The 22,118-nt window shown below is 43.2% G+C and overlaps 1 protein-coding gene across 1 annotated transcript; it reads right to left on the bottom strand.

The window, feature by feature from the left end:
- Positions 1-590: 590 nt before the first annotated feature.
- Positions 591-13,518, bottom strand: LOC310791462 (protein NLRC3-like; the record flags this gene model as incomplete). Its single annotated transcript, XM_083653151.1, has 10 exons — positions 591-1,174; positions 1,359-1,405; positions 2,468-2,641; positions 3,462-3,635; positions 5,831-6,004; positions 8,677-8,850; positions 9,508-11,412; positions 11,589-11,699; positions 12,513-12,564; positions 13,497-13,518. 10 exons carry the CDS (start codon positions 13,516-13,518, stop codon positions 591-593), a joined length of 3,417 nt encoding a protein of 1,138 aa, XP_083509277.1.
- Positions 13,519-22,118: the final 8,600 nt, after the last annotated feature.

Raw genomic sequence — 22,118 nt, 5'->3', positions numbered from 1 at the left:
TATTTCATTTTCACAATAAAAATGTCCACATTCCTGTTGTTGTAAAACCCTGTTCAGTCATTGGGTTTTGATGACTGTATCGCTTTCCCCACGTTATATCTTGGACTTACCCCAAAGGATATATAAAAGTGACTCATACTTCCTGAAGATCTTTATGGCAGCCAAGAAAGCCATCACGGAATGCTGGCCCCAGAAGCATTGCCCCCCGCTGGATATGTTTATAAATGTAAATCAGTTACATGGAATGGAGGAGCTAACCTATAGCCTGAGGCTACAAAAAGACAAAGGGGAAACATTTTTGGAATAAATGGACACTTTTCCTAACCCATAAGGAATGACTTTTACAAATGTCCTACTCCACACTACTACAGCTACATTTTAGTTGGCCTTCTGTAACATTGTACTGTATAAGTCATAGCATTACTGAACATGTTGTGACCTCTCACCTCTTGTTTTTTGTTCTGTGTATTTTCTATTGAAAAATTATGTAAGAAATAAAGTTAAAAGAAAAATCCTGTTCAGTTACCCAACACACAAAATACACTATATTAGGGGGGTTTCCTGTACAGAGTGGACTATCATCTCAGCAGCTAGTCAGTAGTGTGTGTTCCTCCCTCCTCTATCTGACACAAACGCACCGAGGAACCAGACAACACAGACCAGAACCCGAATGCAGGAAAGAGTGGTTCAGTGAATGTGGAGTGGAAGGTGTGAAGGTGGATCAGTGTGTCAGAGGAAACTCTATAGAAGGACAGAGAGCCAGCAGGCCAGTCCAAATACACTGCTACTCTGTTAGAGACAGAGGAGAGGAGGGCAGGTATTTCTGTTTCTCTGTCGTTGTGCCAGGCAGAGTAACTGTTAGCAGAGTAACCGAGATCAGAGCAGACCGCACTCCAAGACTTCTCATTCCCTCCAATCCTGCAGTTAGCACCCTTCCCTCTCCTCTTAATTCCCCTGTAAGTCACTCCTATATCAACCTTTCCTTTCCTCTCCACCTCCCAGTAACAGCGACCAGTCAGACCATCTCTACACAGCAGCTGTTTATAGTGGTCAAATCTCTCTGGGTGATCAGGATATGGCTGCTGCTCTCTCACTAGTGTCACATTTCTGTTGTCTTCAGACAGGAGGAGGTTTCTGTGTGCTGTGTTTGGGTCCAGTGTGAGTTCACAGGCATCTGATGGAGACAACAAGACTCAGTACAGCAGTTTCTCATCTAATACACCTGTCGTGTTTATTATTGGTTGATTTATTAACAGATTGTTGTCATGATGAAACATTTTGTCAGCCATCTTTTTCAGAGTGGGATTTTAATGAATGTGCTGCTTTGTTTTCATGAATCAAACTAAATACACACTTACACTTTCTCAGACCTGGTTTCAACCACCGCACTGCATCATGGTCCACACTAAATAAAATCAGACAGCATAATGAATTAGAGTGAATGTTCATATGTGACAAAGTCTGGTGAAAGGGATGTTAGCGAACTAAGCTTGTTCACCCAAATTTCACTGCGATTTTCTCTGAATGTTGCTTTTAGGACTACGGACATTCAAATGAGCATAATCTTCTTCAACTACTTTCAGATTTCAATGTATGACACATCACTTGAAAGCTTACAATCCGCATTTTCACAAAAAAATTATAAGAAATGATCTTGGCCTACTTGTTACCCAAAACACCAGTCCCTGTCACATATCAGAATCAGCTTTATTGGCCAAGTATGTACACATACAAGGAATTTGACTTTGGTTTGCGTTGCTCAGAGTACTCACACACAGAGAAAGGTATGCACAAGCTAAAACAGACAAGGGCACGGATATATTTGAACATTTACAAATTTTACATTGACTACTATGTACAATAAATGTGGTGTAAAGTGTCTTATTCTAAATACAGTACCTATAAGAATGTATGTACAGTATACTGTATATAAACACATTATTGTAAACAATGACTTACAGTATACAAATATTATTTTCAGGTATTGCACAGTTATATACCATTCAATGTAAAGAAGGCTTTGAGTCAATTATTGCCGTTATTTCACAGTAAGCGTTTTCCATATTGTGTGTGTGTGTGTGGGGGGGTGGAGGGTGCGTACTGTACATGAGGGAGGGATTATTATGTTGGTACAGACTGGAGCACGGGGAGTGAAATGACCAGAGTCTGAGTCTGTACGGTAACATGAGTCACTCCATGCCTGTAAATAATGTCTGTAAACCATAATGTTTACTGCTGACCAATATGGCAGCTCCCATCAGCTGTGTTTCCAGTCTACTGGATAACAGTAACACCAGTAATCAGAGTTGTCAGTTTATCCATCAGAGTTTAAACTTCCACCGACCAACCCAGTCACCAGGATGAAAAGTCGCCATTGTATGTTTGTAAAATCCACAGAAATGTTCATATTTTGTACTTCCTTCCACAGAAATGTTAAATACAGATATTTATATAAATATCTCCATACCTGAGAGATTCCAGTCTCCATTGTGGATCCTCCAGTCCAGCAAAAAGCAGCTTTACGCCTGAGTCTCCTGGATGATTGTAGCTAAGGTCCAGCTCTCTCAGATGGGAGGGATTGGTGCTAAGAGCTGAGGCCAGAGACGCACAGCCTTCCTGTGTGAGCAGACAGCCTGACAGCCTGCGCACACACGCACACGCACACGCACACGCACACGCACACGCACACACACACACACACACACACACACACACACACACACACACACACACACACACACACACACACACACACACACACACACGAGAGACATAGTAGAGCTCAATGTTGGTTTCTCAGCTGGTTCCAAAAACCCCATCAGCCAGAAAATGAGAGTTGAGATATTTTCTCTGACATTAAAGAGGACATGAAACATTTATGATATGACTCTAGTTCATTTGCATTTCACCTCAGACAAGACAGGACACATGCCTTCAAGTCTGAAATGTACCTAGATTTGCTAGAAAGATGAACAACATGTCAGCTTTTTGGCAATTAGGATGCTGCTAGATTGACTGCAACCCCAAGCCTATAAGGTTTTTGGGGGTCGTGGCTCAAAAAGGTTGAAGACCACTGGAGTACAGTACAGTACAGTACAATACAGTAGTGTAGCCTACAGGCTAGTTAATGTTGGTAGTAAAGATTTTGAATTCTAACAGCATCATGTTGTGTTTCTGACTTGGATCGAGGTTGTTTTTATTCATGAAAACATTCTAAATCCTTACTGCTGTACTGTACAGTCACCCTAGTGACATCATCAGGCAGCACCCTATGGCGAAAAGCTGAAATGTTGTTAATTTCTCTAGCACATCTGGGTAGATTTCAGACTTGAAAGCAGTGTCCTGTCTTGTTTGAGGTGAAATGCAAATGAACTAGAGTGACATGATCAAATGTTTCAGGTCCTGTTTAATGGGCATGTAAGGCAGAATGAAAATGGTCTGTTGAACAGTCTAATCCTGACCTGAGAGTCTCCAGTCTACAGTGTGGACTCCTCAGTCCAGCACACAGCAGCTTCACGCCTGTGTCGCGCACGTTGTTGTTGCTCAGGTCCAGTTCTCTCAGACTGGAGGACTGGGAGCTGAGAACTGAGGCCAGAGCTTCACAGCTTCTCTCTGACAGCTGACAGACACTCAGACTGAAGGATACATGTAGAAATGTTATTCTGTTGTTATATTTATGTATTATTTCTGCTGACAGACTGTATTGATGAGGTCCTAATCTAAAGCAGGTCCCAGTGGATTTACATGGTGCTGTAAGGTGATTGGATAAATAAATCCATCAAATGGCACATGCTTTTATTATGCTGCACAATGAGACATAAAAAGGAAAATAATCTGAATTAGGAAACACTGTAAAAACAAGTGGGTTTAAATAATAACTGGGAATAATAACCAGGAACAGTCCAGAAAAATAATTTCAACCACCCTGAGCCATCGAAAATTCTAAATGTTATTCTTTTACTTTGTTGTTGTCATCTAGTCTATATCTGTCATCTATATAAAGTTATTAGGATTTTTATTTTTTATTTTTTTTGCTTTACTAAAGAAAATCTTGGCTTTAGTAGTTTTAATTATGAATGATCAGCTGCTAGTGTTAGGAAATTAACTCATTGAGTGCCATGGACGTCTTTCGACGTCCAATTAAATAGTGACGTAGAGTGCCACGGACGTCTTTCGACGTCCAATGCGTTTTTTGACGGTGGGACGTCGATCAAAGCCTTCCGCATTTCCTGTACAACTATTGTAGCTATTGGAGGTCTATAACCTATTTTACAGAACCCTTAGGTGGCGACAGTGCTCTCCAGGTTAACAGAAAGGCAGAGAAAAACAGAGAATAAGGCGTTGGGGAAACGGAAATCGCATCGCATCCGTATGCATCGATATGCATGAAGCGTTTTAACGTTAGATGTGCCCGCAGCAGCCAATCTGCTCCCACAATTGAGCTCCTCCATGTCCGCTGCGACAGCCCAGGCCATTCGCATGATCAGCCGTGGAGTTATTATTCTCAACTGGAAGCATAGGAGCCGGTGACAAGCACACGCGGAAGGCTGTAAAAAAGCTGGATGTCGCGCACCCTTCACAGTGCAGAGCAAATTCAGCAGAGAGCCACCTCCCATACAGGAGGAGTGTGCAGTTGAGGCGAGGCGGGGCGGGGCGGGGCGGGGCGGGGGGGGGGGGGGGCACGCAGAGCAGCACACAACACTGACCCAGACAGACCCAGGCAGCAGGACAGGGTTGGCAAACGCAAGCCAGAATATCCGATGCCCACCAGCAGCAAATCAAGAAAGCAAAGAAGCTGCAACCAGCAGCGCACGCAGGGGCCAGCGCTGCTGGTTGCAGCTAAAAATATTATTCTGCCAAACAAAATTCCCTGGCCTTCACTGTTTTATTGAAGGAAATTATTTTTGAGGTGTGACTACATCAGAAAATTAGCTTCAGAGTCAGTGATGTGTTTGAAATGTTTAATTTCACAAAAGGGCCATTATCTCAGCTTCTAGAAAAAAACTGCTCTTTTTTGTTAAATCAAGCTATCTTCTCCGGCTGATAACTAAAGAACGGAAAATGATATCAATAAACCTGTTTTTGCTGATGATAGAAAAGAGTCTCATCGTTCTTTTTGCGTGTTCATTGTTTACATAGTAATATCACACAATATTCTGTGGGCCTCGAGAAATCACTGAAAAAAGCTCTGAAACTCTGGCACTGGGAGCGTCCGTTCTCCAAAAGTGGCTGGCACTCAATGAGTTAAACAGCATAATAATTTGATATTGCTCTGAAAAAAATCTCCTTCCAACAACTGTATTTATTTCAGTTTATCACCAAAAATTACATTTTGTAAGATTACATTTGAACACATCATGATAATGTTATAATTTACCGTTGCCCAATACACATTTTTTTAATGAATAGAGCTTCCACACATCATGTAAGTAATTCAATGCAACCTAACAAGGAGCCGAGAGCAGCTCAGTGAGACCAGGGAAATTGTGACCGTGTTCGAACTGGGAGGTGGGATCCTCGTCCCTGTTCTGTCCTGACTTGTAGGTCGACTTGACTTCATGACATCTAGGAATTTTGCGCGCTTCCTGCACAAAATTTCGTCATGCAATTGCCCCACCAATTTTATCCAGGCCCACCCAATTTTATCCAGGCCCACCCATAATTGAATTTCTGCCTACGCCCCTGTGAAGCTGCATCAATAAAACTCAAATCCTCATGTAAAACCTGCAGGGCGACCTTTGCAGATTCAGGAACCCTGTTTTGAGAGAAGGAACCTTTAGTTTGGAGAAATGTCTTGAATCAGCTGAGAAAAACTGTAACCTGGTTTCACCTGAGAGTCTCCAGTCTGCAGTCTGGACTCTGCAGCCCAGCAGAGAACAGTTTCACTGCTGGACCCTGGAGGTTGTTGTTGCTGAGGTCCAGCTCTCTCAGATGCGAGGGGTTGGACCTCAGAGCTGAGATCAGGACTTCATAGTGACTCTCTGACAAACTGCAGCCACTCAATCTGAATAAAGAACAAAGCAAGTAGCTAAAATAAAATATTCCTGAAAGGTTTCAACAATCCATTGTTTCATACTCCAATGGACCTCAGCAGGACTGTCAGTGTGGATCAGCATCATGCCGGCCTTATAGAGTCTTTCCATCTGAAACCAGAGAGGTTGTCAGACATGTCTCAGGATTGGTAAATTTTTCTTGAACAGAATCTGTAACTGACCAGATTCTAATTATACAGTTTGGACCCTGAATGCCAAGTAGTTTAAATACATAAAGGTTTAGTTAAGGACGGTTCAGAATCCACTTTTTATTGGGACAATATTTTCAGATGGTATCAAGCAGAGCCGTGTATATAGAAGAGTCGCGGTGTCTCCATTCACTCCAATGGACTCCAATGGATTTTTATCAAATTGTACATTATCAGAAAAAGTAAATATAAGAGAATACCCCCGGAGTCTGCGAGAGTGGGGGCGGAAGAGGACTCATCGGCTGATATCGCGGTAATAGACTTTGGACCGGAAACGACTATGAGCAACACGAGCACAGTGCAAGAGAGCACCACAGGAATCACAGCGGCGGGCCACAAGCTTCGGTGTTTGAGGGAGAATGGTGTCATGGAGGAGTCTGACTCGGGCACGGAGGCTGTTGCCCACAGGCTTCCGTGTTGGAGGGAGGAGGGACAGAGGCCTCGCGTTGACTATACCCTTCTGACTGTCATACATCTGCGAAGGCAAGGTCAAATCAGTCGAGTGAAGCACAGCAACGGGATGTAAACCAAAGTTTGCAGTGCATCAATACCACTGTCATGGAGGAGTTGGAGTTGGCACGGAAGCTGTTGCCCGGTGCTGCTGATAAACTGTGGGAGACGACACAGAGGGGAGGGTTGAAAGCAGAGGAGGGCACACCTGGGACGCCAGGTGTTGCCAACGAGCCCTCTAGAGGTGTAGTGGTTTTGTCGTCGAAACGCCGGTGAAGGGGGGTTACCACCTGATGACTCCAATGACTCTTTTAACCCTCGCCCCTCTGTGTCAAATTCCATCATTAGCCACTTCAGTGTTGCAGATACCATCAAAAGACTCTCTAGTAAGTGCTTGCACAAGGGATATTTACATCTTATTATCCTGTGTTTTTTGAATCTGATGTTCTGGATTTGTCCAGTGACTGCTGAGAAAGGTCAGCTGACAACAGGGGAAAGTCCTTGTGGCGGCATGGAGAGACAGCTGACAGGAGGGAACAGACCCCACCGGGACAGGCATGGGTTAGCTTCCCATGGCTGTAGTTTCCCAGGCTTTTCAGCACGTTGGAAACACCCGCTTTAGCTACGAAAAGTAAATATAAGAGAATACCCCCGGAGTCTGCGAGAGTGGGGGCGGAAGAGGACTCATCGGCTGATATCGCGGTAATAGACTTTGGACCGGAAACGACTATGAGCAACACGAGCACAGTGCAAGAGAGCACCACAGGAATCGCAGCGGCGGGCCACAAGCTTCGGTGTTTGAGGGAGAATGGTGTCATGGAGGAGTCTGACTCGGGCACGGAGGCTGTTGCCCACAGGCTTCCGTGTTGGAGGGAGGAGGGACAGAGGCCTCGCGTTGACTATACCCTTCTGACTGTCATACATCTGCGAAGGCAAGGTCAAATCAGTCGAGTGAAGCACAGCAACGGGATGTAAACCAAAGTTTGCAGTGCATCAATACCACTGTCATGGAGGAGTTGGAGTTGGCACGGAAGCTGTTGCCCGGTGCTGCTGATAAACTGTGGGAGACGACACAGAGGGGAGGGTTGAAAGCAGAGGAGGGCACACCTGGGACGCCAGGTGTTGCCGACGAGCCCTCTAGAGGTGTAGTGGTTTTGTCGTCGAAACGCCGGTGAAGGGGGGTTACCACCTGATGACTCCAATGACTCTTTTAACCCTCGCCCCTCTGTGTCAAATTCCATCATTAGCCACTTCAGTGTTGCAGATACCATCAAAAGACTCTCTAGTAAGTGCTTGCACAAGGGATATTTACATCTTATTATCCTGTGTTTTTTGAATCAGCTTTATTTTAGCATTCAAAAGTAGCGTGAGACCCCTTCCTGGCTGTTCATTGGCTAATGAGTCACGCATTTTGGTCCTCCGCTGACACCACTCTCTCTAAATTGCTCTGGTTCTGGGTAATTAGAGTAATAAAAATCTGATCTTTACTTCCTTGATTGCCTCCAATGCTCTCACATCAAACCCCCCCTCCCCTTCCCCCCCTCATAGATGGAAGGCCACTTTGGAGTCTGTGAGCCCTATCTTATGCCCGGTGCAAGGGCAAGGGCAAGCATTGTCCTTGCTAGTTTCTAGCACTCAGAATCTAGATTTTTTTCTTTTAATTACCACTGGGTCCATCAAAGGCGTTTTTTCAGTCACCCAGTGGTAATTGAAAGGGGGGGAAAGGAGATTTTGAGTGCCTGCCCTGGCCTTACACCGGGCGTAAGATAGGGTCCACGTGTATCTTTAAAACTATGGAGAATATCATCAACTAAGTTCATGATTATTATTTCAATATACATAAAATGATTGTGTGAAAACAACATTCAGAGAACTTGAGATCTAAGCCACTAAAACCACATCTTGTCTGAATTCAGATGGAATGACTCTACTGTATACAGATGTCCTCAAATTACAATATTCATATACTATTATTGATATCTGACCTGAGAGTCTCCAGCCTGCAGTGTGGACTCTCCAGTCCAGCAGAGAGAAGTGTCACTTTTGAACCCTGCAGGTTGTTGCCACTCAGGTCCAGTTCTGTCAGATGGGAGGGGTCGGACTTCAGAGCTGAGACCAGGACTTCACAGTGAGTCTCCGACAAGCTGCATCCCCTCAATCTGAATCAAGAAGAAAGGAGGGTAGGACTTCAGTGCTGTGTAACAAAGGTGTATTGTGCAGTCATGAGAATGTGCAGCTCCACCGAAAACTCTTGTCCCGCTCGGTCAGCTGCTGAAGCCAAACTATAAAGTACTGATACTCAACAAATGTTACAAAAGTAACGTTTCTACCCCATACTGTGCCACAAACAAAACAAAAAAACACAATTATGTCTGCTGATACACCATAATGGTTTGATAATTTATGTGGATGTTTGATTCAGATAGGGGAACGCAAATGCTGCTGTATTTCCTACTTCTAGTCCTCCAAACACTGGGGGTCTGTGAGTGATTGTCAAAGCAGAGCTGAGACTCATACCAATCAAATTCTATACAGCATACGGTACTACTACTATTACTACTACTACTACTACTACTACTACTACTAATAATAATAATAATAATAATAATAATCTCCCTATTACAATAAGGCGGAGGGTTGCGGTGCGGTGCACAATTGCTCAACTGGGCATGTGTGAAGCATGTTACGAATGAGCACACAACCTAGAAGCTAGAAATGAGCACATGAAGCATGTGATATTGATCTAGTAATAATAATAATAATACATATAATACATATAATGATTTACATTGTATAATTTGAAATGACTAACTAACCGAGCCTTCCTGCAGTTCCTCACAGCTGGGATCAGTCTCCATCGTCCTTCCTCTGATGTGTTGTACGCCTCCAAGTCCAACACATCCAGAACCTCCTCTGACATCTGCAGCATGTAGGCCAGAGCTGAGCAGTGGATCTCAGAGAGTTCCGTCTCTGGTCTAGTTTCTGAAATCAGGAACTGTTGGATCTCCTGATGTACTGACTGGTCGTTCATCTCCATCAAACAGTGGAATATGTTGATGCTTCTGTCAGGAGCGGTACTGGAGGTGTTCATCCACTTCAGGTTGTTGATGGCTCTCTGGATGCTTTCTGGTCTGCACTCTGTCTGACCCAGCAGGCCTCCTAAGAGTCTCTGGCTGGACTCCAGTGAGAGGCCATGAAGGAAGCGGACAAAGAGGTCCAGGTGGCCATTTTTACTCTCCAGGGATTTGTCCATGGCTCTCTCCAGGAAGATATCCAGGGATTGTTCACCATCGTCATATCTACTTTCTCTTCCATCTCTTCTTTTATCTTCTCCCAGGAATGTCTTCAGTGCCTTCTTATCCCTGTTTGTGTGACAATGGAACATGTAGACAGCAGCCAGAAACTCTTGAATGCTCAGGTGGACAAAGCAGAACACCTTCTCCTGGTACAGCCCGCGCTCCTCTTTAAAGATCTGTGTGAACACCCCTGAGTACACTGCGGCTGCTCGGATATCAATGCCACACTCTGTCAGGTCAGCTTCATAGAAGATCAGGTTGCCTTTCTCCAGCTGCTCAAAAGCCAGTTTTCCCAGAGAGAGAAGCATCTCCCTGCTCTCTGGATTCCAGTGTGGATCTGTCTCAGCTCCCCCGTGATACTTGACGTTCTGCAGTTTGGACTGAACAACCAGGAAGTGAATGTACATCTCAGTCAGCGTCTTGGGCAGGTCTCCTCTTTCACTGGTTTTCAACACATGCTCCAGAACTGTAGCAGTGATCCAGCAGAAGACCGGGATGTGGCACATGATGTGGAGGGTTCGTGAAGTCTTGATGTGGGAGATGATTCTGCTGGCCAGCTCCTCATCTGTGAATCTTTTCCTGAAGTACTCCTCCTTCTGTAGGTCAGTGAAGCCTCTCACCTCTGTCACCACGTCAACGCACTCAGGAGGGATCTGATTGGCTGCTGCAGGTCGTGTGGTCATCCAGAGGCGAGCAAGGGGAAGCAGTTTCCCCCTGATGAGGTTTGTCAGGAGCACATCCACTGAGGTTGACACTGTAACATCAGTCAGGATCTCATTGTTCTGGAAGTCTAGAGGAAGTCGACACTCATCCAAACCGTCAAAGATGAACACAACCTGGAACTTGTCAAACCTGCAGATTCCTGCTTCTTTGATCTCAGGAAAGAAGAGATGCAGAAGTTCCACCAAGCTGTACTTTTTCCCTTTCAGTAGATTCAGCTCTCGGAAAGTGAATGGAAATGTGAAATGTATGTCCTGATTGGCTTTGTCTTCAGCCCAGTCCAAGGTGAACTTTTGTGTTAAGACTGTTTTCCCAATGCCAGCCACTCCCTTTGTCATCAATGTTCTGGCTGGTTTGTCTCTTCCAGGTAAGAGTTTAAAGATGTTTTCACATTTGATTGTTGTTTCTGGTCTCACTGGTTTCCTGGATGCTGTTTCAAGCTGTCTGACCTCATGTTCATCATTAACCTCTCCACTGCCTCCCTCTGTGATGTAGAGCTCTGTGTAGATCTGATTCAGAAGTGTTGGGTTCCCTTCTTTATCAAGCCACTCGAACAAACACTGAAACAACTTCTTGAGATGAGATTTGAGTTGGCGTTGGCAATTTGTTGTGGTACATTTAGACACCATAAACATGGATCCCAGGTCTGTTTGATGCTTCTGGGCAGACTGACCACTGGGATCCTCTTTCCTTTGCTGCTGAACTCTGTGGAGATAACATTGAGAATTAGGTCGTAGCACTAAGTACATCTTCAAGTAATTCTTCAAGACATTCGTTCATTTCACGAAGCTCTCCTGAAAATAATCTCAACTCAAGCAGTGCTTGATGCCTTTTCTCAGGAGAGATGGTTAATAATAAACTCATCTGTTTTAAATTCTTACCTCTCGGCAGACTGCTGTCCATCTTTGAAGGTAAAAGGGAGCTCGATAGACTGGTCACTTTTCATGGAGACACAGCTGGGTACAGGGGAGTCTGCTCTCTCCTGTTGCATCCTGATGGAAACAGGATTGACAAAAGACAGTTTTAACCTCAAGTGAACCATGATCTTGACTAGAAAAGTTCCTCCCGCTGCTGTGAGTTGTGCGACGTTCCAGGTGTTTCCAGGTGTTTTCCAGGACATAAACTACCCATGGCCAAACTTTCAGCCCAATCGGACCTGGGGTGTGGGCATGCATAAAAGATACAGACAGATGACTTCAACTTTATTATTTTAGTTATAGAGCTGGGAAACATTCAATGCAGGGAACATTGAGATGAGCCACTTCAGCCTATAGATGTTCTCAGATCCTCTCAATTTCACTTGCCCCCTGTAAATTCTTACAGATCTGCACCATTCACGTGGGTCACTTTTTCAGGTTGGAAAATCCGGAATTCTGGATTAATCCGCAAATATCACATCCCTAATTATGAAGGGCCGGACCAAATCTATATCTCATGAGTTGATTCCTCTTCAGTATAGTGACCCACAGACTGGTCACTCTTCAAGGACACACATGGTGCAGGAGAGTCTGGTCTCTAAAGTAGCTCCTGCTGGATCCTGATATAAACATATTATGAAGGTATCTGTGTCCTTATAAAGAAGATAATTTCATCTTTTCATTAATTGTAAAATACAGAGAAAATAATGACTTACTTCTTTTCAGAAGGATATTTATCTTTAAATTTTATAGGCTCCAATATTGACTGGTTGCTCTTCATGGACACACAGCTGGGTACAGGGGAGTCCGGTCTCTCCTGCTGGACTCGACTCCTGCAGAAACGCAGGGTGAAGAAAAGCAATTCTAACTTGAAGAAAATAATCTTACGAATCTGCATGATTGACGTGGGTCACACTTTCAGGTCGGAATATCCGGAATTCTGGACGGAAATATCCAACACAGTCTCACAGATAATTGTAAAATAGCAACGTTTTGGACCAACGTTGCTATGTTACAATTTCGGCTCCAAAATTGTAAAATGGTAACATTCTGAGATTTTAGGGTTAGGGTTAGGGTAGGGGGAGGGGTTAGAAACGGAAAATCTCCGTAAACCACGCCCAAACCACGCCCACCCCTGTAGAAACGTACATTACCAATTTTACAATTTCTGAGCCGAAATTGTAACATAGCAACGTTGGTCCAAAAACGTTGCTATTTTACAATTTTTTTCACATCCCTGAGTATGAAGGGCCGGACCCATTAGATATCTCATGACTTGATTCTTCTTCTCAAAGCCGCCCAGTAAGAAGCGATACTGACTGCCTTGAAATTAGTCTTCCAGGAGATCTTGACAATTTGTCATCATATGTACCATATTTCCTGTCATTAATTTGTATGCTTATTATGTTTTTCTCATTTTACCACTATTCTGGGTTTTTTACTGTTTTGTGTGTTTTTGCTGTCATTTTATTCAACTATTTTATCTTTCTGTAAAGCACATTGATTGGCATTTATGTTTGAAATGTGCTATATAAATAAAGTGTATTAGTATTAGTATTAGTATTAGTATCAGTATTAGTATTATTAGTATTAGTATTATTAGTATTAGTATCATTATTATTCATTCCTTTGGGAAACATACAAATTTCAAGGACTGGCTTAACGTCGGTTGTGAGTTTTCAAGCTACATTGTTACATGCTGTACATCAGCAACAGCAGCTCTGATTATTGAATGTGATATTTTGAAAGAGGAAACTACTGTAATTGAACAGAGTATGAATGGCCAAACCCATTGTGTACTGTATATTATGATTTGATGCCCTTTCTCAGGAGAGATGGATAATAATATACTCATCTGTTTTGAATTCTTACCTCTCAGCAGAGTGCTGTCCATCTTTGAAGGTAAAAGGGAGCTCGATAGACTGCTCACTCTTCATAGACACACAGCTGGGTACCGGGGAGTCTGCTCTCTCCTGTTGCATCCTGATAGAAACAGGATTGACAAAAGACAGTTTTAACCTCAAGTGAAGCAGGATCTGCCACTCTGTGATCACTCTGTCACTCTGCTCTTCCAGTTGAATTTAAGCCGAGGGGCCAATTAACTCCACGTGTCACTGCTTAGGTGATGGGGAAAAGGGAGAAGGTGTTAGCAGGGATCCAGGAGCAGGAGAGAGAGAGAGATAGAGAGAGAGAGAGAGAAAGAGAGAGAGGAGGAGGAGGAACAGGAAAAAGGCTGGTTACATAACAGGGGCAGGAAGTCGGCATACCACTACATCTTGGGCTCAAAGGTTTGCGCTTCTTTATGTGCTATCGTTGCCTGGGTTACCGTAAGTAGCCATAAAGCAATATCTTCAACTTCATTCGACCTGGGGAAGTGCTTTTCATGATTTTACAGGATGTTCCAGGTGTTTCCAGGTGACTCCAGGACACAAACTACCCATGGCCAAATTTTCAGCCCAATTGGACCTGGGGTGTGGGCGTGCATATAAGATACAGACAGATTAGTTCAACTTTATTATTTTAGATATATAGAGCATGGGAAACGTTCAACGCTGGGAACATTGAACCCTGGGAGAGCACATGATTTAGGCCTGGGGAACATTGGACCCTGGGAACATTGAACCTGATGCCTTTTCTCAGGAGAGATGGGTAATAATAAACTTGTGTGTTTTAAATTCTTACCTCTCAGCAGAGTGCTGTCCATCTTTGAAGGTAAAAGGGAGCTCGATAGACTGGTCACTCTTCATGGACACACAGCTGGGTACAGGGGAGTCTGCTCTCTCCTGTTGCATCCTGATAGAAACAGGATTGACAAAAGACAGTTTTAACCTCAAAGCAGCCTGAAGCAGGATTTTGACCAGACGGTCACCAGTTGTCCCCGGGCTTATCGCAATGACTTTCCCTCATCATCAGGCGTGCGGCCAATGCCTCTGCCCGGAACACGCTGTAGACTGTGTGACTGGTCGGATTGCAGCAGCTGCAGGGCCCTCCCCCATGGTACGACGGTGGCGGCGTTGGGCTCATTTCGAAACGGTATCAACTTCCCCTGAAATCGAGCAACGCTGTGATGCCAGCGAGGCAGAAGACTGTGGTGGCTCGCCCAAGCCCTGCTTCTCTACCCCGCTCACATGACCCCAATGTCGACCCGTCCCATGCTGAATTAGTCTCTTAGAACAGACGAGTTGGCTTCCGCAATTTTCAAATGCTTCCGCCATACCGTCTGTACTTCGTGGGGGAGAATCATGCACCAACCGGAATGGGAAGCAGAAAGGTAGGTCTTCCGCTCATTAGTCCAATCAGAATTTTTTTAAGGCGGGTCTTCCGCTCATTAGTCCAATCAGAATTTTTTTCCGTGGACACACGTGCCGTGATTGGTCGGATTTTGTCGAACTTCCTCCCAGTCTGAAGGTTTTTTTCCAAACTTCCTTGTGCATGTTCTGGGGGTGTAACGTACAGACTGTGTATAGCTGCATTCGCCGGATGTAGATGAGACAGTCTGTTTTAAGAGACTAATGCTGAATTGGATCATTGGGAGAGTGGGACTTCCACTCCTTCAGAATGAGTCTCTCAATTGGCCAGTCTTGAGCGCGATTTATTTCATTGGCAATTGCACTGAACGAGCTACCAGTTTGTCAACTGAAGTTGTGGACCTGTTAGTTCTGTTTTGATAGTATGGTGTGCAAAACAAAAATCTGAATTTAGGCTACTCATAAATTACTCAAGTAAAAAGTATAGCATTATTAAAGAAAACTTTAAAAAGTACAAAAAAGAAAGAAACTACTCAGGTTTGTACTTGTGTACTTGTAAGTACAAATGCTCAAAAAAAGAAATTACAGTACTCAAGTTTGTACTTGAGTACTTGTACTTGGGTTTACACTACTAAAAGATAGGATGGTCTTTTTTTTATTTTTGCATTGTTTAACGACTAGAGAAAAGTTTGATCTCAGGTCATCAGACCTCCAGTGAGCCCAGCTGGATTCTCAAACTTAGAACGCTTTGTCAAGTCTGAAGTCTGTGTGGCAGCATGTTGACTTTCATGAGCAAAATGGCAAAGAGAGAAATACTGACAGGTGTCAGTTTGCAAATATTAAGAACGCCTAATTGGCTAACAAGATTAATTGCCTTAATTTAAATCTTTCTCTAAATCTCAGTGAAGCCAGTATTGTGTGTATTGAACCATCATTTGAGCAAGAGTGGTCCAATTAATAGGCTGGATTTATGACATATTGTCATTGTGACTTCCCCTTCAAAAACATATGTGAGGCAGAGATGCTCACAAGTCATTTTTTGCAAGTCCAAGTCAAGTCTAAAGTCTTTCAGCTAGGGTCCAAGTCAAGTCTCAGGTCTTTAGTCACAAGTCAAAGTCAAGTTTCAGGTCTCTTACGGATGAGCATTCTATCATCTGCTGGATGTCATCCGGTCTGCTTAGAACACTGCATAGCTACTGTAGTCAAAGCATGTACTGTATTATCCTCATTCCTTTATAGCATACAGTATCAGCATTGATTAGATGACATTATTATTAGTAGACATTTCCTTAACGTTGATACACGCAAAATAAAGATTGTTCACAAGTCCCAAATCTCAAGTCCAAGTTAAGTCTCAAGTCACTGTGTGTGTGTGTGTGTGTGTGTGTGTGTGTGTGTGTGTGTGTGTGTGTGACTTATTCTCCTTTGTGTACGTACCCTCATTTCTTCCATTTCAGTTTTTTCCAGCACAACTATTTCATCAGTCCTAGTCCGAGTCCTATAGCTCCCTTTTAGAAAGATAGATGAACTGATAAAAAGATTACATCTTTCTTCAACTCCAGACAGTGTTTAATTTAGATTTCTCTTTTGACAGCTCTTTAGTTGAACCAAAACATTCACTTCCCTGGGAAATTGTATTGGAAACAATTTTTCTAAGTAATATATTTTCCACCTGCTCAAGTCTCACCTATTGTGCAGGGAGAGATAAACCAGTCAGCTTGAGCTGCTGAGTGAGGTTGAGGGTGAAAAGCCTGTGTCAGCTGAGGTGTCAGTTAAGTTCTAATTGTTTTCAGTATCAACATGTTGTGTTCGTTTTCCCCTGGGTTCACTTCCATGTTTCCATCTAAGTTCCCACCTGACGTGCAAGCTGCAAGCCGCCCGCAACCTCCTGCTTCTGCGTTAATCACATTCACTACGGTGTTTGCAGTTTATATTTGTCCTGTTGTATTTTAGTGTCATTCAGTAAGCTTGCCTTACCATGTAATATTTAATCATTTAGATTACGTTATCCACTGTCACTGATGACATCATCAGTGATGTCATCATTTCACACACACACACACACACACACACACACACAAGAGACAGACAGACACAAAGTCGCAGTGATGATGTCATCAGTGATGTCATAAAAGTCCAAATTCACACACACACACACACACACACACAGGCACACACACACACATGTATATAGATTTTGTGCCACTATTCAAAAATGTGAAATGGTTTCAAAACAAATACATTTCTTTGTTAAACTCTGGGTATTTTATATAGTAAAAACATATAATGTAGATAAATATATCTAATCTGTAATGTCCATGTCCACAAGAAATGTCAATAGCAAAATCTAGCACAACATTACAGTAGGTGATCGTATGGATATCGTCTATAATGGGGTGGTCATTTTGGACCGGGAACACATAATGAATTAACATGAAACAAACACAACAGGAGGGTTAAAACCGTAACTCGTTACACGACTTTGTTTCTCAGATAAGTAATACTATTAGGGTATGTAATGCATTATAGTAGCCTCGTTAGCCCCCGCACTGTTACCTGCATATTTCACCAATGCAGTGAACTGAGATTTGAACCAGCTAGTATATCATCAAACAGCAATGTTACCTTGGAAGATGTTTGCCTGGTGAATTCACATCAGATCAAGTCATCGAAACGAAGAAGACGCTGCTTATTCTCCTCTGTCAGTTCTGGGTGTCTGTGTTCATTTGATGAGTGTGCGATCACTTCGCCATAATGTCACTGAGTCTATAGAAACATCAGTCTGACACCAAACCGGTCTAACCTGAGATCAGAAACCTGATCAGCTTATAGGCTGGAGGTTGAGCCTATGTGCAGCAGACATGGCTCAGGCACACGCCCTCCTCTTCCTCAGTTACATGCTTAGATCTACATTTATACTTCTGCATTAACTCACTGGCAGTAGAATAGATGAAGAATTATTGAATATAACTTTTTTCTTCCATTGATATCTGTCATGTTATGGAGATTCAACAATTGTGAATATCTTCCTCATTAGATATGATTTTGTCCAGAACTCCACCCAGATAGCAAAGGTCTTTGAGCCACATCCACTTGAAAGACTTCTGATTCCACTCGGTACTGATCCGGCTGTGGTGCACACACAGTTAAGGGAGACCGAATTCATGGTTATTGCACCAAAACTACCACAAGTGTTTCCAGGTAACGTGTAATTTGTACAGTGTTATCTTGAAACAAAAGGTAATGTTTGGAACATTTGGGAGTATGAATTTCAGCATTATAATATGGTAATTACCAATTCATCAACGTATATTACCTCATGATTATCAGGTTATTACACCATCAATGTCACCATGTTTTAATCCAAATGTATATGACCATGTTATTGTTAGCAGGTTACCATATTGTTGGTAAAATATTACTATACTATTACTAGCTTAATTTGCCTCATTGCCATGTGGTCCCCCATTATTACCATTTGTTTCTGATCCTCTTACCCTATTACATAAATTTCAGTCTAATTACCCAGAAATACCCATTGTTATTACCAAGCTATTACCTAATTATGACTTCTTTATTACACTATTGTGTGTGTGTGTGTGTGTGTGTGTGTGTGTGTGTGTGTGTGTGTGTGTGTGTGTGTGTGTGTGTGTGTGTGTGTGTGTGTGTGTGTGTGTGTGTGTGTGTGTCCATACATTGATGGCAACATAATGATGACAGGACACCACAAAGTTCTGCATTAAAATGTTTAAATAAAGAATAATTCACACCCAAAAAAAAATCCCAAATAAGAGAAATGTCACATACTACATATGGATATTCAATACAATGTCATATTTGTAATTACAGTTATTAAATTATTTATTTATTTATATATGGCATGTCTGTACACCCTTTGTATCGTCCCCACTACAGTACATTTTCTCCTATCTGCCTGATTTGCTTTTGAGAAGGGAACTGGTAGAAAAGTCCGTGTTGATCTCCTGATGAGAACACGATGGCTTTCATCAGCAACAACAGATGAGTCGGCTCTGTTTTCAATTTGAAAGAAACACACGGGGGTGCAATGAGATGGCTGAGCTGACAGACTCCACAACATGCTTCATAAATTAATCCTTCTTCTACAGACATTCTATCTTCTGGTAAAGATCGATCAAATCAAAATAATTTGTTACAAATCAGTGTTAGATAATAATAATAATAAGCTCCTCTTGTCAAGCCCACTCAATCAGTTTCTGTGTTGTCTTTAACGGCTTTTCCACTACAGGACTGTGCTGTACTCGTCTCGGCTCTGGTTTCGCACAATATTGCAATTTAGAACGTATAGGACCCTGATCAGAACCCACGTGTGTAACCATAGCAACGGCAGTTAAATGAGTAGTTCACCCAAAAATGAAAATTCGGTCACCCTCATGCCAAATGAAACAGGTGACATGTGTTAGTCCATATAACAAACACACGGGGAGGTTGCCAGCACAACTTGATAGCAGCCATCTCCAAAACACCTGAAGTCAATGGGGAGCTGTTAGTTCCCCACTGACTTCCTCAACTGACTCCTTCAGTTGTTTTGAAGGAGGCTGCTATGGAGTTGTGCTGTCAACCTCCCTGTGGGTTATATGAACAAACTTCACCTGTGTTTCAACTGGCACGAGGGTGAGGGGTTGACAGAATTTTAATTATTTTGGGTGAACTATTCCTTTAGTGTGATCATCTGAAAGGTTCTTGTTTGGTGGTTTATGGTGACACCTTTGGTGGAAAGCGGTCATTGCAGTTGATCGCGCGAGCCGCTCAAGCTAGAAATGAGCACGCGAAGCGCGCACTATTTCTAGCCTTAAAAGCTCAGTGTAGCCTGTGGCTAATGAACGACTGCAAAACAAATGATACATGCTTCATTCTAGTCTGGTTCAAAAACTGACGCTTTCCTTAACAACTCGCCATCCTTTGATTCCGTTTCTTTTTCCTTGAATTTTCTGTCGATGCGGTTTGAGTTTCCCTGGTCTTTGTCTGTTCTGCCCCCTGGTGGCTATCACTAAGTCATGCGAACTATCCCACTTCTCCTGTTTATTCAATAATAATAAACCACTATTGCTCCAGAGTGTAGGTTGAATCACTGTATCAATCGGCATAAGCAAATAGCAAAACTTTCATTTATTCATGGACAAAATTGTGGATTATTACTTTAACCTAATGTAAATATAGTGACATTGTTACACATATAACCTACGTCCTCGACTTTTCAACAAATTTGCCCACTTGGAATTGAGATCATCCTGTGCCTTTTCATCGACCCATAGCGTGACTAGACCTTCTATTTTCTGCTGCTTTTCATCGTTGCGGTGTTTCGTTGTTTCGCCTGAGCACACTACTGCAGTGGAAAAAGCATTGTGTCTGAGCTGCTGAGCTGGCGCCACATCACACGTACTCCTACCAGAGCACCGCTTGCATTCAAACTCAAATTCAACACGCACTCTATGGCAATCGCTGAAAATCTAGTGATAATGTTCATTCGGGAAAGTCACAATGATGGCAAGGATGGTAAGAAAAAGAGGCACTACTAGTGAAGATCTGAAGACACCAAAGTCTTGTTTTTGCTCCCTTGTCTGCACCTCTGTACTAGGCAAACCCTTATTAACATCTTAGCATGGCCTCGTTGAACGCACCTTTAATATGTCTTATGTGGAAACTTATGTGGAGGACGTTTTTCTTCTTCTTGGTGTTAAAAACTTCTTCTTCGTTGGTTTCATAGCTCAGTAGAACCCAAGGTAGGGAGATGCAACGTGCCTGGGATTAGAGAGGGAACTGAGGAGTAAGGCTTTACTGGGGAGATGATGGAGGCCATTTAGCTTAGCACTACGATAACAATAGAAGCTGTCGAAAAGACTTTGAGGAAAAATCCACCCTGGGATACTCTTGCGCGGTTATATCATCAGTCCGTGATGTTCAGTGAGTTATCTTCTGCATGAAGTGTTGGAATTGACTTTGTTTCCCAGAATGCCTTTCATCAATGTCTCTGTGCTGTGTACTGTACGTGTAGATGGAGAGAGATTGTGAGGTTGTTTCGCACGCTACCGATGACAGACCCACGAAGATGTAAGCTGTGGCTGCAGCGCATGCTGGTCTCTCTCCTGCTCCTGTGTGTTGAGAAACTGCTCTCTCTCCTCCTCCTGTACGATGGATTTCTCCCTGTGTGATTGTTGAACGTCGCTCGGCGTAAAATGGCGGCTCTAGAAAGAAGCCCTCGCTCTTTGATTCTGAGGGACTGAACATCTTCTCAGATCAAACTCCACTGGAGCTGCTGGAAACATCTAGGAGGTGACGTCACCTCGTCTACATTTGGCCAGTTCTCAGTGGAAGTAAGAGAAATACACCAACCAACAAAACGGGCCCAGGGAACATCGATTGTTTTAGGGTGGATTTTTCCTTTAAGCACATGATTTGCAAGTGTGGTGAAGGGAAACAACACACTGTTCCCACATGGAGTTCTGGAATTAGTTTACATTTCAGGCTGAGGGCTTTATTTTTTTTTTAATATACAGCTCCCTCACCTTCAGACACTAAGTATTGAGAGAGAAGTCACGGCAAACTCAACATGTGTTCACTTGTCCAAACCTCAGATGACTGTCGCTTCTGAAACAGCGAGCACACGGCAGCACGATTCCCACTCCGCTCCTGGGCTTCCAATCCCCCACTGCTTCTGGTCTTCCAACCCCCCCGGCGCTCCTGGGCTTCCAATCCCCCGCTGCGCTCCTGGTCTTTCAACCCCCCCGGCGCTCCTGGTCTTCCACTGTTGCATCCACTAAAGGCTGACTTATTGGTCGGGCACTCGGCACTTTTGATAAGTGTCGCTTGACAGAAATGACGTATTTTCAACAGAAAAAAAGTGTCATCTCCACACTTTCCTTTCGTGTCACGTGCCTGGAGAATTTTGTTATCACTGTCGCTGCCATATTTTGACGCGCAATGTGATTGCGTTTAACGTTAAAACCATGGAGATTGGAGTTTCCAATAAACTGAATGTTCTGATTGATATTTTGGTCTGCACAGTGAGTTTCTCGTCCGTGTCTAATTAGTTGAGCTGAGCTCGTAGCAAATAGGATAGGATTAAGATTAATGTAGACTAAGTTTTAGACAGTATCACCACCTGTATGATTCTTCAATGATAGTAGAATACAAAGACACGCAGATGGAATTAACGTTGTGGAAATAAAAAGATTGCAGATAACCTGAATATCAGGATGTTGGACTG

The sequence above is a fragment of the Poromitra crassiceps genome (genome assembly GCF_964638095.1).
Source record: "Poromitra crassiceps genome assembly, chromosome: 16".
Taxonomy (NCBI): Eukaryota; Metazoa; Chordata; class Actinopteri; order Beryciformes; family Melamphaidae; genus Poromitra; species Poromitra crassiceps.
Note: the sequence above shows the minus strand (reverse complement) of the source record. Positions and strands in the feature narration are given on the sequence as shown.